Source organism: Phoca vitulina, unplaced genomic scaffold (assembly GCF_004348235.1).
Source record: "Phoca vitulina isolate PV1807 unplaced genomic scaffold, GSC_HSeal_1.0 scaffold2, whole genome shotgun sequence".
Classification (NCBI taxonomy): domain Eukaryota; kingdom Metazoa; phylum Chordata; class Mammalia; order Carnivora; family Phocidae; genus Phoca; species Phoca vitulina.
In genome coordinates this window covers 67,725,612-67,743,893 of record NW_022589705.1, presented here as the reverse complement: position 1 = coordinate 67,743,893, position 18,282 = coordinate 67,725,612, and the positions used below count along the sequence as shown (strand labels likewise).

Below are 18,282 nucleotides of genomic sequence, written 5' to 3'. Positions count from 1 at the left end.
CTCGATGGATTACGCCTTCCAGTAGCATGGCATAGCTGTTCAGCCCTTGGGCTCTGAAGCTTGACCTCCTGAGCTTTATTTCTCAGTAGGTCTGTGATCTTAGGCAAATCTTTTAACTTCTCTGCATCTCAGTTTCCTCATCTCCATAGTGGAAATAATACTATTGTGAGGATAAGCTGAGTCAATAGATACAAAGTCCTTAGTAAGTGCTCAGTAAATGTTGCTATTCTTGTTGATAATACACCCTTCTATAAGAGTTGACATCGTCACACACATAGGCTCAGTCTCCTTCTGGTTCACAGTCAAAAATGTAACCCCCATCTCCCTCCCACCAAAAGGCCTATATCTTCCCTTTCAAATTCCTCTTACTCTCCTGCCCACTCCCACTCCCCCTCCCCTGGCCCCTGGCCCCAGTGTGGTCTGGATGGGCCCCACAGGGGCAGGGACAGGGACAGGACGTGGGGCTGTATCTGACAGGAACCTGAGGGGCTGGCCTGGGAGGGGATTGGGGCCCGGCTTCCTGAGGGGAGGATGGGCTAAGCCAGGCACACAGTGCCGGAGAAGATGCCCTCGTGGGCCCTCTTGGTGGTCACCTCCTGCCTCCTCCTGGCCCCCCAAAACCTGGCACAAGTCACCAGCCAAGGTGAGGTGTATGGAGGGTGGAGATCACCTATACCCAGGAAGAGGGAGCCCTGGGAGGGGTGCAAGGTAGGAGGCTCCCACCAGCCCCTTACTCTTGCCCATAAACATGCCTGGGAGCACCCAGAGCTCAACTCACCAACTGTTCCTCAGATGCCTCCTTTCTGGCCTTGGATTCAGAGCCCCTGAACTGTTTCTCTCGAACATTTGAGGACCTCACTTGCTTCTGGGATGAGGAAGAAGCAGCGCCCAATGGAACATACCAGCTGCTGTATGCGTACCCAGGGTATGTGCTGGGCTGTGCCAGCTCCCCTGTATCTGTCCTGTCCTTACCTCCGCGAGCCCAGCTCCTGGAGCTTCCCTGCCTTTGGGCCCTATCACAGGACTACTCCAAGTACATGCCCTCAGTAGCCACTTAATGAACAGATGTGCTTTGGATATCCCCAGCGCCAGCCCATACATAACCCCTAACCCCACCTGTCCCAGGCACTGAGTAGAAAAATGGCAGGAATGGAAATAGAAGTTGGGCTTGGGCCCAGACCTGGGTCCTCAGGGCCTGTCGTGGTGGCCATGTAGGTGGGACAGACTTCTCCTACGCCCACAGGGAGAAGCCCCGTGCCTGCCCCCTGAGTTACAAGAGCGTGCCCCCCTTTGGGACCCGATATGTGTGTCAGTTTCCAGCCCAGGATGAAGTTCGCCTCTTCTTTCCACTGCACCTCTGGGTGAAGAACATGTTTCTGAATCAGACTCTGACCCAGCGGGTGCTCTTTGTGGATAGTGTGGGTAAGGGCCATCCTCCTGTCACCCTGGCCCCCCTCTTTGCTGCCCTCAGTCCAGCTCCTGGGATCAGACTGGTCTGTGCTCTTTTAGGGCAACGTGGATGCCCTTCATGACCAGACCGCCAGAGGCACCTCAAGACCCCCTTATCATTCTTCACATCCAGAGCTAGATTTCACTTCATACCAGAGACAACCTGTGCCCTCGCCCCATCATGAACCTATTCATTGACTCATTCCACAGTTACAGAATACCTACCATGTGCCAGGCACTGTGCTAGGTGACAAGGCTATAGAGAGGAAGAGATCCCTGCTCTTGGGAGCACTGAGTCTAACAAAGCCACAGTGAGGTCACTGTTCTAATGAGGAAAGGAGAACAGGATAAGGAGCCTCCTTGCCCTGGCCTCCAAGAAAGCAATGGCCCGTGATCTTCTAGAATCCAGGGGCTGCCCCCAACCCAGCTTCCTGCTCCCCTCTGTACAGTCCATGGGTTGAGCCATAGACTGTGGCACTCAGAGAGTTCTGTGTACCCTGTCTTGCCCCCAGGCTTACCAGCTCCCCCAGATATCATTAAGGCTTCAGGTGGGAGCCAGCCAGGGGACCTGCAGATCAGCTGGGAGACCCCAGCTCCCGAAATCAGTGATTTCCTGAGGCACGAACTTCGCTACGGCCCCAAGGATCCCAGCAACTCCATTGGTCCCACAGTCATGCAGCTGCTGCCCACAGAAACCTGCTGTCCAGTTCTGCAGAGACTAAACCCAGTCCCAGCTCTGCACCAGCCTCCATGTGCTCAGCCCATGATGCCCCAACAGGATGGACCAGAGCAGACTTCCCCAACTAGAGAAGTATCCTGGCTTTCTTCTGCCCCATCTCCTATCTCCTACCCCAAATTTTGCCCCAAGAAAGGATAGGCCATACTTTGGGGATTCCAGACTGCGTTGGTCCTTGGGAAGTTAGTATGGGCTTGGGAGCCATGTCGATTTAGGAATCTCCCACTTTGGGTCATTCACACCAACAAAATTGAGCATTTCAGGCCTTTGAATTAGTAGGGATTTCCCTAAAAAGCTCTGAATACCACCCGAAACCCACTGACCTGGCCCCTAGTCTGTATGCATATCTATCCAGTGAGGAAATGGGCGTTTCAGTTCCATCTTCAAATATAAGAGATGGAGGCTGTCTTGGTTGAGGCAGACCTAGATTCTGAGGCTGGGATTCTTCTCCCAAGGCTTCATCTCTAACAGTGAGGAGTGGAAGCTGCCTCATCTCAGGGCTCCAGCCTGGTAAATCCTATTGGCTCCAGCTGCGCAGCCAACCCGATGGGGTCTCCCTCCTTGGCTCCTGGGGATCCTGGTCCCTCCCTGCAACTGTGGACCTGCCTGGAGATGCAGGTGAGTCAACAAAAGAGTGGGAAGATGGGGAGGAGATAGAAAAGATCTCTAGAGAGGTCTGGACTAGATATGGCAGCTCTGAGAACCATGGTCCTTCCTGATAACCTCAGACTTGCCACTGGACAGACAGAGTGAACTATATTCAGGGAGAGAACAAAGAATGGGGTAAATATTCCAAGTTATGTGTGTAAAGATAATCCCCTATAGAGTGGGAATGTGTTGGCCCTGATGGGACTTTCTTCTGTTAATTCAGTGGAAATTGGACTGCAGTGCTTTACCTTGAACCTGAAGAATGTTACCTGTCAGTGGCAGCAACAGGACCATGCTAGCTCCCAAGGCTTCTTCTACCACAGCAGGGCACGGTGCTGCCCCAAAGACAGGTGAGAGCTGAACTGCTGATTGAGCTTGATGTCATGGGAGAGAAGCATGATCATGCAGAAAGGGAGAGATTGTTCTTGATCCTCTTCACTTCCCTCCCTTGTCCCAAAACCAACTGGCCTCCATGCTCTCATCCCCATAAGATGCTCTCATCATAATCCTCATCACCCATCTAGCCCATCCCCCGCCCACCTCCCTCTATCAATCCTCAGTTTGTTCTCTATCATTAAGAGTCTCTTAAGGTTTGCTTCCCTCTCTCTTTTTTTTTCCTTCCCATATGTTCATCTGTTTTGTTTCTTAAATTCCACATATGAGTGAAACCATATGGTATTTGTCTTTGACTGACTTATTTTGCTTAGCATAATACACTGTAGCTCCATTGTTGCAAATGGCAAGATTCCATTCTTTTTGGTGGCTGAGTAATACTCCACATATATATATGGCATATATACACACACACACCACATCTTCTTTATCCATTCATCAGTCAATGGACATTTAGGCTCTTTCCATAGTTTGGCTATTGTTGATGATGCTGCCGCTATGAACACTGGGGTGCATGTACCCCTTCGAATCTGTATTTTTGCATTCTTTGGGCAAATACCTACTAGTGCAATTGCTGGGTTGTAGGGTAGTTCTATTTTTAACTTTTTGAGGAACCTCCATACTGTTTTTCAGAGTGGCTGCACCAGTTTGCATTCCCACCAACAGTGCAAGAGGGTTCCCCTTTCTCTGCATCTTCGCCAACACCTGTTGTTTCTTGTGTTGTTAGTTCTGACAGGTGTAAGGTGGTATCTCATTGTGGTTTGATTTGTATTTCCCTGATGATGAGTGATGTTGAGCATCTTTTCATGTGCCTGTTAGCCATTTGTATGTCTTCTTTGGAGAAGTGTCTGTTCATGTCTTCTGCCCATTTCTTGACTGGCTTATTTGTTTTTGGGGTGTTGAGTTTGATAAGTTCTTTGTAGATTTTGGATACTAACCCTTTATCTGATAAGACATTTGCAAATATCTTCTCCCATTCTGAAGGTTGCCTTTTAGTTTTGTTGACTGTTTCCTTTGCTGTGCAGAAGCTCTTTATCTTGATGAAGTCTCAATAGTTTGTTTTTGCTTTTGTTTCCCTTGCCTCCAGCGATGTGTCTAGTAAGAAGTTGCTGCAGCCTAGGTCAAAGAGGTTGCTGCCTGTGTTCTCCTCTAGGATTTTGATGGTTTCCTATCTCACATTTAGGTCTTTCAAACATTTTGAATTTGTTTTTATGTATGGTGTAAGAAAGTTACCAAGTCTTGTTGATTTTACCTATTAAATATCTCTAGAATCTGTCCACATTTTTTCATCACTGCCATTCCCCTAGTATGAGCCGTTATGATGTCTCACTTGGGCTACTGAGGAGACTTATTAACCGATCACCTCTTAAATCCTCCAAATCATTCTCATAACACTCTCTGCTTAAAAATCTTCAATAGCTTCCTACTGATCTTGGGATTAAAAAAGAAGAAGAAGAAAAACCCTGTTGTGGCCTTATAGAGTACTAACAGACTCAGCCCCTGAATGCCTTCAGCTTCATCTAACACTATGCTGCCTTTTCCCCTCTATGACTCTTTTGTCCCCTTCTGTCTGCCATATTCTCTCCTGCCTCTGGGTCTTTGTGCATGCTGTCTACCCAGCCCTCCTGTCTTAACTTCTACTTATCCTACAGATCTCAACTCAAATGTAACCTCCTCAGGGAAACCTCCCCTGATCTTCCTCATCAGGTCCAATAGCACTATTATACATACTTACTGTACCATTTACCTCTCCTTCTTAAGTACTTATCACAGTTACAATTTTACATTTATACTTTATGTGGTTATTTGACTGATAATATCATCCTGTCTCAGAACTCCAGTTGAGAGGGGCTGATCTTGACTATACATGATCCCTAAGGGCAAAGTCAACGTCTGCTTTTACTCACTAATGTATTCTTACCTACCACAGTGCCTGGAACTTAGCAGTTACTCGGTAAAAAAATCGCTAAATTAATAATCATGAAAAAACCACCATTAACAGTTTTAATGTTCTCTTCCAGTTTTTCTACGTACTTATACGTGTCTATACACAACATTTCATTTTCAATATGAATCGGATCACATTATATATATAGTTTGCCAACTTACTTTTTTTACTTAAAAATGTGTCTTGGAGCCCATTACAAAAAGATGTAACTGATTATTTTTAATAACTGCACAGATTTCCATAGTCTAGAAGTGCCATGAATGGTTTAAAGGGAAGCAAAACTGACATCATTTCTTCTACCAAAACCTGCTCCTCCTCCTATTGTCCCCCATCCTACCATCAACTCAATTTTCCAGGCCTGACATGGTGATTTCCATGGACTTCTGCCTTTTCCCCACCCTCCAGGTCCAATCAGAAACAGTCTAATCATCTCTACCTCTCAGTATCCCTTGAATCCATCTCTTTTTCTCCACCTTCTTTGCCGCCACCCTGTTTCTGGTCCTTCATCCATAAAAGTGTCCTATTGGATTTCTCCACTTCTAGTCTGTCCTCACAAATTCTTTCCTACAAATTGCAGTTACAGTGATCTTCCCAAAGTACAATGCTAATTATGACAAGTTTCTGTTTAAAATCCTTATACGTCTCCATGATTACTACAAGATTAAGTTCAAGCTCCTCAGAAAGGCCATAAGACCATCCATGATCTTAGTCTGCCCTCTCCCATTTACCACTCATCACCAGGCCCTCTAAGCTAAGAGAGTTCTATACCACTTAGAATTTCCCCCAAAGCACCATATCTCTTATCTGTGCACAAGCATGTGCCTGGGATGCCTGTTTGTCCCCTTTGCCTGTCCTATTTATAGTCCAAGACTCAGTCTAAGCACTGCCTTGTCCAGGAAGTATTCTCTGACCCTCCCCATCTGGGTTAGATTATCCTCCTTGATAACCCCCAAACCAGCCAGTCCACACCACAGAAAAATACCATCTGTCTGTTTTTCTGCCTCTCCCACTGGAATGAGAGCTCCTTGATTATTCCTCTATGTATTCATAGTGCCTAGCACAGTTCCTGGCACATCGTGTTAATTATTTGTTGAATAAAGAAGTAAACACATAAATACATTAATAAATAATTTTAGTAAGAACTAGCCATTTAGGAATGACAATCAGGAAGGAGACATGATTCATTTGTTCAATAAACAATTATTGAGAGTGACTACGTGCCAGGCATTGGGGCTAGAGTGATAAATAAAAGAGAAACGTTTCCACATTGTTGGGGTTTCCATTTTAGTTGGGGGGGAAAGGAAGGGTGACAAAGAAGTAAAGAGACCAAAGAACAGGTTATATGATAGAGACTAAGTGGGATGATGGGGGATGGATCCTAATTTAGATTGTGTGGTCAGAGAAGGCCTCACCAGGAGGCCTAAATGGCAAAGAAAGAATGAATCACATGGAGATCTAGAGTCAGAGCAATCGAGGGCAAGGTGTAGTGCAAAGGCAGTGAGTGGGACATATTTGTAGCACAGCAAGAAGGCTCGTGTGAATGAAGGGTGGCAGACTGGTGTAAGAATTGTAGGAGATGAGAATGGCCAGGTAGGGAGGAACTGAACCATATTGAGTCCTGTAGGCCCTGGCATGGAGTTTGGATTTCATTCAAGGGGGGATAGGGAGCCACTGAAGAATTTCAAGTGGAGGAGTGACATGATGTGACTTTTCTTTAAAAAAGGTATTATTGTCTGTGAAATGATGAAGTAAAGGTGGAAGCAGAGTCACCAGTTAGAAGTCTGCCTTAATCCAGGCCGGAGACAGAGGTGGCTCATTGAATATGGCCTTGGGAAAGATTCAAACAAATGGACAGATTTGTGATCTCTTCTGGGCATTATCGGATCAAAATTTTGGAAGCAAATTCTGGTGGCCATGTGGAGAACAAACTCCACAAGGGAGTGGTGAAAATGAAGGCAGAAAAGCCAGCTGGCAGGCTGTTGTAATCATCTAATAGTAGAATAACACAGAGAGGTGACTAACAGGCCTGCTGTATGAGATTAAAAACATGAGGATCTTTCCACCATAAAGATGAAGGCTCTTTGAAACAATCCTGTGAGGTAAGGATTTTTAACCCATTTTGCAGATGAGGAAATGGGAGCAGAGATCAATCATGTACCAGAGTTGTAGACCAAGTTAAGACCTGAGCTGTAGAGCCCAGGCTGTGTTCATGAATCATCTAGCTCTTTCCTTAAGAGGAAGAGGCTGGACACCAAAGTCAGATTCAGAAAACAAAACATCATGGCAGGAAGACAGAGAGAAAGCCTTGGAAGCCCATCCAAGGGAGGAGTTGGATTATAATCCCCACAGGCCATATCCCCTTTGGGATAGGAATTATCAGGATCAGTCTCAGAGGCAGGCCTGATTCAGTGACTATGGGGATGATTCTTAGGGACCCCATCTGGGAGAAGTGTGAAGAGGAGAAATATCCAGGATTACAGCCCTCCCAGTTCTCCCGCTGCCACTTCAAGTCACGAAATGACAGTGTTATTCACATCCTTGTGGAGGTGACCACAGCCCAGGGTGCTGTTCACAGCTACCTGGGCTCCCCTTTCTGGATCCACCAGGCTGGTAAGAACTTTCTTCCCTTCTCCCACGTACTTTCTGCCCCTACCGCTCCTGACCCCACACCCAGGATCACCACCAGCTCTGGCACTTTTGACCTATGGCCCTAGTGGCATGATGTCTCATGCACAGAAGGGCTTAGGCCAGTCCCTGCTGGCTCCCTGTAGTGCTCATCCCCACTCCAAACTTGCACTGGAGGGAGGTCTCCAGTGGGCAGCTGGAATTGGAATGGCAACACCCATCATCCTGGGGAGCCCAAGAGACCTGCTATCAGCTCCGATACACAGGAGAAGGCCATCAAGACTGGAAGGTACGATCGAGGAAAACATGTCCACAGATCTCACTACACAGGGTATTCCTAAGATTCATCGGGTCTGTTATCAAGAGTGAAGGTATCCATGTATCTGGGTCTGGGTTTGTATATCTATGTTGATCTGATTCAACTGGTATCTTAATCTTTCTTGGGCATTTAACACTGTTGACTACTCCCATTTAAAATTTTCTCTTTCCTTTGCCTTTGGGATATCAGTCTCCTGATTCTCATACTACTTCTCTGGCTGAACCTTCTCCCTCTTTCCTGGCTCCTCCTTTTCCACCCTTCCTTAATATGTTGTGTTTCCTATAGTCCCATTCTAGACTCTTTTCTCTTCTCAATAAATATACATGCTCATCCTAGGTAAGAGCTTATAGTTTAATGACTATGCATTAACCCGCCCAATCTTACCATTCCAACACCCATATGGAAGGAACTTCTATGCCCTAGGTAAATTACCTAAACTTTGGAAGTCTCAGTTTTGTCAAATGGAGATACAACTATCTATCTTCCAGAGTTGTGGTAAAAATTAAATATATAAATATCTAGCATACTGCCTGGCAGATAGAAGGTACTCAATATACATTAAATATTACTTTCTCTACTTTTATTCTCATTAACCACATGTATATACAACTTCTTCCCAGACAGCTCCGCATAAAAGCCCCCTGGGGCATTTCAGACCCAATATATCCAAAACTAAACTCATCCTCCTTCCCAAGATTATTTTACCTTTTTATCGGGGTATGTTACATTCAGTAAAATACATAGATCTTAAATATACAGTTGATCAATGGGGCGCTTGGGTGGCTCAGTCGTTAAGCGTCTGCCTTCGGCACAGGTCATGATCCCAGGGTCCTGGGATCGAGCCCCGCATCGGGCTCCCTGCTCCGCGGGAAGCCTGCTTCTCCCTCTCCCACTCCCCCTGCTTGTGTTCCCTCTCTCACTGTGTCTCTCTGTCAAATAAATAAATAAAATCTTTTAAAAATATGTACAATTGATCAATTTGTACATGTATTCACCTATTTAACCATTACCCAAATCAAGATATAGGTTATTTCTAGCACCTCAGAAGCTCCTTATGCCCCTTACAGTCAGTCACACATACCCCAAGATAACCACTGTTCAGACATTACCATTGATAAGGTTTGACTGTTGTTGAACCTAATAAAATGGAACCATATGGTATTTCGTCCTCAAACGTACTTCTCTGTTTGCTATCTGACAGTGGCTCTACCACTTACCAGTTATCCAAGCCTGGAATCACCCTTGACTCTTCTTCCTTCTCCCTTGTCCCTTCCCTCCATTCATCAACACGGAAGCTGAGTTTATTGTACTAACTGTCTTCAAATCCCTACTACCACTGCCTTAGCTCATCTTTGACCACCTCGCCTGCCCATCCATGCTCCATGCTCTTAGCACACTGAACTACTCTGTAACCCCCAACCAAGCAGCTCAGGCAGCATGACATGCTTCCTCATGCGCCCATTCTGCCTTACTTATATCATCATTATAGCACTAATTACTTGTAATTATTTACTGGTTTGCATGTGTTCCTCATTAGACTTGCAAGAAACCATGTTTCATTATCCTTTCCCCAGTGCTTGGCATAGCACCCGCAGTTCATAATGTTTGCTACATGATGGCTAGCTAGTCTCCCTGCTTGTCCACATGATGCTTGTTCCCTCCGCTCGGAATCTGTCCTTGTACCCTCAGCACCTAGCATCCGCTCCTGGATGCATGTCACTTGTGAACAGTCTATGTGGCCCTGAGTATCTGAATGTGCCCGGGGTTTCCGTCGCCTGACCTGGATCCTGAGGAGCACTTCTGGCGGGATGTCCGCGTGACCTGGTCAGTGTGTGTTTGCATTTATGTCAGGATGAGTCGTTAGTTCTCTGTGCACACGAGATCTGTGTGCCAGCGTGTGTGTGTCGGGGCGTGTTTCCCTAAGGTTGGGCATGCCTCTCTGTCGGGGTGCTCTACCTTGCAAGTTTTCGCCGGGATGCATGTATTCTGTTAGGGAGGCTCTTTGGGGGGGGGGGACCCCGGAGATTCAAAGCGATAGGCCTTTGGCCAAAAGGATGCCAGGCTGTCGAGGCCCCGACGGCGGGGTACCGCCGCCGGGAGCCTGCCCACCCGCTCGCTCCCGCTCTGCGCAGGTGCTGGAGCCGCCTCTCGGGGCCCAGGGAGAGACCTTGGAGCTGCGCCCGCGCTCTCGCTACCGCTTACAGCTGCGCGCCAGGCTCCACGGCCCCACCTACCAAGGCCCCTGGAGCGCCTGGTCCGACCCAGTGCGCGTGGAGACCACCTCCGAGATCGGTGAGGGCCCGGCGGGGGGCGAGGCGCTCTGCGGCTGCGCGAGTGGAGGGGCGCCGGCGCCGCGAGGGGCGGGCGGTGAGGGGCGGGGTCTGGCGGGCCTGGGGGCGGGGCTCCGGCCAAGGGCAGGAGAGGTCTGACTGGTTTTGTCCCTCAGCCTGGATCTCCTTGGTGACCGCTCTGCTCGTGGTGCTGGGCCTCAGTGCCCTCCTGGGCCTGCTGCTGCTGAGGTGGCAGTTTCCTGCGCACTACAGGTACCGCCCCGCTCACTCAGGAGACGGGTGGGGCCGGAGGCCTCTAAACAAGCATCCCAGGGTTACCCAATGACACCCGCTCTCCCGAGGACCGAGGACCGCAAGTCCACACCTCTGGCTTCAGCCACTTCCTGCAAGTCTCCCCTGGGAGTCGCACCGCTTCCGTACACTCTAACATGCCCGCTATACCGGACCCCCAAACAACCGCACCTCCTGGCTCCTCATCTCAGCAGCAGGGCTGCTGTCCACCCATCACCCAAACCAGAACACTAGGCGCCTCCCTCCCTTTTATCCAGTCTGGCCTGGTCTGCTCATTCCACCCCCGAAACCTCGCTCAAACAATGGTCCCCTTTTTTTAGCCCTACGAATACTACCGGGCTCGCTGAAACAGAGCCTCTTCTCACTCCAATCTAGCCTCACACAGCCGCCCAAATCATCTTTCTAAAACGCACACATGAACTTGTCACTCCCCTCCTGAAGTCTCATTACTAGCTCCCAGGATAGAGTCCAGACTCTGGAACGACAAGCAAGGCTCTATAAAATCTGGCCCAGGGCCCGCCTTCCCACCCCCTCCCACCCTGTGCATCAGCCTTGCCAAACTGTTAGTGATTTCCTCCACAAGTCCAGTGGTTTTATTTCTCAATGCCTTTGCATATGATGTCCTCTCTGCCGGGGATATCCTCCCTGGATGACTAATACCCCTTTATCTTTAAATATCTTTCTCCACCAACTCCTAGAAACCTTTCCTAAACCCTCCCCTATTGGCTACTCTCTTTGTGCCCCAGCACCGACTTCTGTCACAGTATCAGTAGCATTTTACAGTATTTACTTCTTTATATGCCTTCCCTATACCTTACTTGGTCATCTTTAAATCCTCAGCACAGTGCCTGCCAAATAGCACACCCTTAAATAAATGTTATTAATGACTTGTTTATGTGGGAAGACTAAGGCTGAAGAGAAATGTCATTGGAAGTTATAAACACGAGGATAGAAAAGTAAAACAAAACAAACAAACACGAGGATAGAATCCATACCCCCTCAGTCCTTCAGTTGGTAACATCTCCTGGTTCTTGAAGACTCATCTCAGAAGGCAACTCCTCCAGGCAGCCTCTCTTGGTGACCCTAGACTAGGTTAGATGTCCCTCCTTTATGCTCCCATCTCTCCTTGAACATGTCTTTCTTTCAATTTTTAATTCACTCATCTGTGTGAGCAGACCAGATTGTAGCCTCTATGCAGGTAGTCAGAGCCAACAAAAAAGCTGGGGGAGAAGAGGAAGGTGATGCTACTGAACCAGGCATACTCAGTTCCTTTTCCCCAATTTGCCAGATAAATCACTCCTCCCCTGGAGAGAGATGAGTGAGGTCACAAAAGAAGCCTGAAATGTTGTTCAACTCAAGTCTTTCCACGTGGAAATACAAACCTAAAGAATTACAGGTTGCCCCAACTTACCTTAATCCATACTCTTCCCAGAGAGACCACCTTCCCCAGTAACTTAGTAATAAGCCGCTCTGGTTCTCTTCATTCACCCTTTGAACTAATTTCTTGAGGACCTACTATGAGCCAGACAGTGTTCTATCCCCTGGAGATAGAGGACTGAGCAAACAGGCAAACTCTTTGTTCTCATGGAGTTTATATTCTAGTGGAGTGAGACAGACAAACACAAATATGTGTGATAATATAATGCGTATACAATAAGTCAAGTGCTGTAAAGAAAAATAAAGCAGAGCAGGAAACAGGAACGGGGAAGGGAGGTGGTACTGTTTTAGACATGGCAGTCAGGGAAGGCTTCTCTCTCAGGATGACATTTGAGCAGAGACCTAAATGAAATAAGGGAACAAATCAAGAGGCGCAGAGAAGAGCAAGTACAGCAAGTATGTCTGAAGCAGGGATATTTGAGGGTACTCAAACCCCTTTTTTGAACCTCCCCTCCCCTGACTCCCCTTTCCCTCCTTTTCACCTATGCCCCTCTACCTTATCTTATTGTCTTGACTACACTTACTTCTCCAAGCCTTACTCCCTAACCTCAGCCTCAACCCCCCACCACCTCAGTAGTCTCCTCCTCCATCCCAATTCACTCCTGGGACTCAGTCTCCTCTTCCTTCTCCCCAAGGAGCCTGAAGCATGCCCTGTGGCCCTCACTTCCAGACCTGCACCGGGTCCTAGGCCAGTACCTTAGGGATACGGCATCGCTGAGTCCGGTGAGTACATCCCCTTCTCCACTCCCCAGCACCAGCCCTGCCTGGAGTCGGATCCTTGCCCCAGTGCACACTTTTCCAAGGCCCTTGCCCACCAGCATACCATCCCTGAGCCCTATGCCCAGCTAACCCTCCTTCCTGCACAGTCCAGGTCCTCCTCCCCACTGCACCAGCTCTAATCCAGACTTCTTTCCCCCCAACTGTCCCAGCCCAAGGCTGCAATCTCAGATGCCTTTGAGGAAGTGGAACCCAGCCCCCTTGAAATTCTACCCAAGTCCTCAGAGAAGATCTCCGTGGCCCTGTGTTCCTCCCAGACCCAGATGGACTACCGAGGATTGCCCCCTTCTTGCCCGGGGCCCGTGCCCCTGTGTGTGTGCCCCCGCATGGCTGAGTCGGGGTCCTACTGCACCACCCACATCGCCAACCATTCCTACTTACCTCTGAGCGGCTGGCAGGCCCCTCTCTCCCCATACCCTGGACAGATCCAAACCCGCCCGACCTCTTTTCCCAACCTCCCTACCCCCAACCCCGCAGCACAAACCTCTCAGACCTTACGGCCATCCCCCTCTGTCTGTCCTCATAGTTGGGCTCCCCGACACTGACGACGTTTGGTACTGCTGCAGACATAAAGCCAGGACCCCCCTCCTCACTCCAGGTTCATTTGACTAAGCTCCTCTCACTCACCTGCTTTCTCTCTCCTCCCTAATGCTCGACTCCTTGAAAAGATGTCTCCGCATCCCCACTTCCCGTTTGCTCTTCAGACGACTTCAGTTCGTTCCCCCGCTTTGCTAAGGAAACTACTCAGGCAGAGTTCACGTCAAACCTTGTGATTGCAAGGTCCAGTAGGATCTTGTCAATCCTCAATTTATTTGATCTCTCCGTAGCCTCTGTCATGGGGAGTACTCATTTCTCCTTTAAATTCTCTCCTACCTTGGCTTCCATAGTATCACCATCTCTCCTGGCTCTGAGTATACGAGTAGTTAAAAGCATAAACTCAACAGTCAAAGCTGGGTTCAATTCCTCTCTTACCCACTTGCTAGCTGTGTGACCTTGGGCACAGAACTTAAAGTCTTTGTGCCTTGATTTTCTCATCTATAAAACAGGGATAATGCCAGAACCCCACAGAGTTGTGAAGAGGATAAGTGACCTAGTGTAAGTAGAGCACAATGCCTAGGATGTATGTTTATATCTGAATTATAATTATTCCTTCCTGTTCTCTTATCCTGGCATCTCTCCCACTCCTTAATTATTGTACTTCCTCAAGAGTCCATTGCCTTTCCTGTAAGCTGACGATTGCAAAGTTCTTATCTCCAACCCTGACTTCTACTGTACCTGTGCTGCTTTATGCAAGTAACCATTTATGTGTCTGTCTCCTACTACTAGGTTGTGAGTGAGCTCCTTGAGGGCCAGGGCCATGATTTATTTGTCTTTGCCCCCCAGCACCTAGAGCAGTGCTTGGTGCATGATAGTAGACCTTCAATAAATGTTTTCTAAATGAAGGAACTCTTTCCAGACAATGCCACCTTAACCCCATGCCAAGCACCCTCATCCTCTAGGCCATTCATTTGCAGCAGTAAACGTGCTTAGGCCAGGGGCGCTTGGGTGGCTCAGTCAGTTAAGTATCTGCCTTTGGCTCAGGTTCCAATCTCAGGGTCCTGATCTCAGGGTCCTGGGATGGAGCCCCGCACTGAGCCCCACATTGGGCTCCCTCCTCGGCAAGGAGTCTGTTTCTCCTTCTCCCTCTGCCCTCCCCCACTTGTGCGTGCACTCGCTCTCTCGCTCTCTCTCTCAGATAAGTAAATAAAATCTTTTAAAAAATGTGCTTAGGCCATTCTGGTTATGGATTCTCCTGACTCATTCGAATTTGCAAATAAATGGTAGTTTTTATTTGCTCCAGACATACCCACTGTATTAATCAGGGTCTTGGCAGAAATAAATGGCACACTCAAACTGGGCATCTTGATGAGATTTAAATAAAGGGCGTATTTATAAAGATAAGGCAGGATTTAGGAAAACCGTCAAGGAAGAGTGCAGTACCCCAGGGCTAAAAATAGCTGGGAGCTGGTACGACCCCTAGGCACATCAAGGGGTAAGGGGGGATTGTGGTTACTAGATCTGGAGAGTCACTCTAAGAGAGGGCTGCCTGGAGTGACCTTTGGTAGAGAGCCAACCTGTGAGGACATGGCACGGAGGGAGTCAGGCTCAGGCTCACTCTCCCTCCACCCTCTATTCTCCTCTGTACTAGTTTGCCAGCACTGCCGTAATAAAGGACCACAGAGTTGGTGGTTTAAACAACAGAAATGTACTGTCTCACAGTACTGGAGGCTAGAAGTTCAAAGCATCATTAGGGTTGGTTCCTAACCAGGAAGAGGAAGTGTCTGTTCATGCCTCCCCGCTAGCTTCTAGTGGTTCCCTGACAATCTTGGTGTTTCTTGGCTTGTAGAAGCATCACCCCCATCTCTGCCTTTATCTTCACATGGCATTCTCTTCATGTATCTGTGTTCAAGCTTCCCCATTTTATGAGGACACCAGTTTCACTGGATTGAATAACCCAAATGACCTCACCCAAATGACCTCATCTTCACTAATTACATCAGCAGTGATCTTATTTCCAAATAAGGTTCCACTCTGGAGTATTTGGGGCTTAGGAATTCAACATATGAGTTTAGGGGGAGGACAAAATTTAATCCATAGTATCTTCCCATTTATGGAACCCAAACAGAAGCCAAAGCCCAAGGGAATCCATTGTAGAGGCCATACAAATCAGCTTCACAAGGCACAGGGCATGGTAGAGACGGACGGAAGAGTAGGTCTGAGTGGGACAAATGGATGACATCCACTATACTCATTTTCCATAATTCCTTCCCCTAGCCATGGTCAAGGCTCTGACTCTAATCCTAGGGCCTCAAGGCTAGGATTGAGATCCAAGCCACCAAACTTCTCACTTTTATACCCACTCAGCCATCATGTCCTGACTACATTGACTTCCTAGGGTCCATCTCCTCCATCTCCACTGAGCTATTGCTACAGCCTTCTAACTAATATCTCTGCCTCCAGTATCTCTCCTTAAACTCAGCCTGTATGCTGCCACCAGATTGATTTTCCTATTTATCCCACTCCATACCCCTAAATCTTTAGCTTCACTCTTCAGAACTTGATCTCTTCTTTGTCTAGTGTTTTCCTACGTTAGGATTAAAGTGTTAACATAATGCCAAGCACATAGTAAATACTCAATGTTTATTGAGCTATTTTTATTATCATCCCAACTGGGCTGTTCCACCGCCTAGATGTCACCTATATTTTATTCTTTCCATGTTCTTTGCTTTCCTAGACTCAAATCCTTCAGGTGGGAGTTCTTCCATCTAACCAGCTCCTTGGCCTCTAATTATCCTTCTCTAAAGCCTTGTTCTCCTTCCCTCCAGTGTAAGAGGAAGTGATCTTTCTTTCCTAGACTGGAAAGCTCCCTGTGTTTTCTATCCCATTTCTTCCTGGGTAAGGTAATCCAAGCACCTTGTTCTATCAGCTGGCCTTTTCCCGGCTTCTTTCATTTCCCTTGGCTCTTTTGCCTTCACCTTCAAACATGCATCAGCCTCTTGGTATTGGTTCCCTCAAGTTCCCGTGCACTGCCCTTTTCTCAATCCCAAATTTCTCACGCAAGTATCCCATGCTTGCTGCCTCTACACTCTTCCCATCCCCAGCCTTCTTTTCTACAGTCCCTTCCCCAAGCACGCACTCTTCTGATCCAGCTCTCTCCAAGGTCACTGATGATTTATTTGTCAGTGGCCAAATCTGACCTTTTCTGTCATCAGTCTTCTTGACCATTTTGCATATCTTAGAAGTCCTCCCTCTTCGAGGTCCATGTCAGGATAATCTCCACTGGCTTCTTTCATTTCTTTATTTTAAAATCTATGAATTCCCTGAGGTTGTCGCCATATTTATACTCTATCCTTCTTTTCCTCTACAGTTACCCTTACTCCAGAAGCTTACTGGCCATGTCCTGTGTTCAGACATGTTTTGCTTGGTTCCTCTCTACACAGAAACTCACTGATTCCACGATACCTAGCTGATAAAGTCCAAACTCCTTAGCTTAACATTTAAGGCCTTGACCAGCCTGACTCTAAAAAACCTCTTCTATGTTCTCTGAGGTTCAGGGTCCCCCTGTTGCTAACTCCAGGTCATCCAGGTAATTGGAAATTAAAAAAAAAAAAAACAAAAACATGAATACTTCAAAATCAAAAATAATAACAACATTAAGTTTGGGCTAAGAGCCCTAGATTTTTCTCTGTCATCATCAGAGTTGATCTAAGGTAATGATTGAAAACATGATTTTTTCCAGCCTCTCTCTGGGACAGCGTAGCATATGGTTACACATGCAGGTATAAGCCAGATAGTTTGGCTCTGCTATTTATTTTTGGCTGTATGCCTTCAGGCAAGCTTCTAACCTTTTTCTGACCCAGTTTCTTTTTCTATAAAAAGGGAATGGAATATCTGCCTTATGGGATTAAGGATTAAAGTCAATAATGTATGTAAACTGTTTAAACACAGTAGTTAGTAGATGGCCAATAAATGGTTATTATCTTTATTATTGCTGCTTCACCTCTAAGCATATTCACACAATTCATTCAAGTCCTTATTAGAACACTGGATTGAATGGGAGTCAGACCTGGCTTCCCACCAACTGTGTGGTCTCTGGCAAATCCCTTCCCTGGGCCTTGGCTTTTTCATCTGTAAAATATGGGTATGTTGCCAGGATGGGGAGGATGCACCACACACAGATTAGACTAGTGGATCTACAAAATTCCTGATGCCTCTAAAGCCCCATGGAGATAAGTCACAATGTCTCTCCAAAGGGAGTCCAATCTTATCTCCAGACAGGCAGGTCTGAGTCCTGATCTTTTTTCTTGACCTTAAGGAATTCATCCCTTTTCCAGCCTCATTTTCCCTGTTTGTAAAACAACAACAAAACAATTTTTAAAAACAAACACACGTGGGGCACTTGGGTCGCTCAGACGATTAAATGTCTGCCTTCGGCTCGGGTCATGATCCCAGGGTCCTGGGATGGAGCCCCACCTCAGGCTCTTAGCAGGGAGCCTGCTTCTCCCTTGCCTGCTCAGCCTGCCGCTCCCCCTGCTTGTGCTCTTGCGCTCTCTCTGTCAAATAAATAAAATCTTTTAAAAAAACAAAACAAAAAAACCACACGTGCTACTTCCTTCCTCACAGCATTCCTACAGGCACCAAGCTAACTAGCTCTGGCCTTCTTTCTGTGCCTAACCTTCTCAACTCCTTCCCCACCCCTGCCCACCTGCCGCCTTTCCCTTTTCTGAACGGCTCAAGTGCTTTAGTTCACTCCACCAAGATCTGCACTTCTATATCATCAATACAATCCACGTGCAGTTTTTAAAAATTTTTTTAAATATGTATTTTT

General features: G+C 47.3%; 1 protein-coding gene across 1 annotated transcript; it reads left to right on the top strand.

Annotated features, from left to right (window-relative positions):
- Positions 1-564: 564 nt before the first annotated feature.
- On the top strand, positions 565-13,486 carry MPL (MPL proto-oncogene, thrombopoietin receptor). Its single transcript, XM_032414730.1, has 13 exons — positions 565-643; positions 793-925; positions 1,244-1,422; positions 1,962-2,260; positions 2,641-2,803; positions 3,057-3,183; positions 7,606-7,784; positions 7,946-8,088; positions 10,251-10,410; positions 10,565-10,661; positions 12,773-12,860; positions 13,067-13,312; positions 13,481-13,486. Exons 1-13 carry the CDS (start codon positions 565-567, stop codon positions 13,484-13,486), a joined length of 1,899 nt encoding a protein of 632 aa, XP_032270621.1.
- Positions 13,487-18,282: the final 4,796 nt, after the last annotated feature.

Excerpts from the sequence above, each read along its gene's own strand:
- MPL (XM_032414730.1), top strand. The coding sequence starts at position 565 with ATGCCCTCGTGGGCCCTCTTGGTGGTCACCTCCTGCCTCCTCCTGGCC. Across the intron at positions 926-1,243 it reads CTGCTGTATGCGTACCCAGG|GGAGAAGCCCCGTGCCTGCC; the intron begins GTATGTGCTGGG and ends CTACGCCCACAG. Across the intron at positions 10,411-10,564 it reads GGAGACCACCTCCGAGATCG|CCTGGATCTCCTTGGTGACC; the intron begins GTGAGGGCCCGG and ends TTTGTCCCTCAG.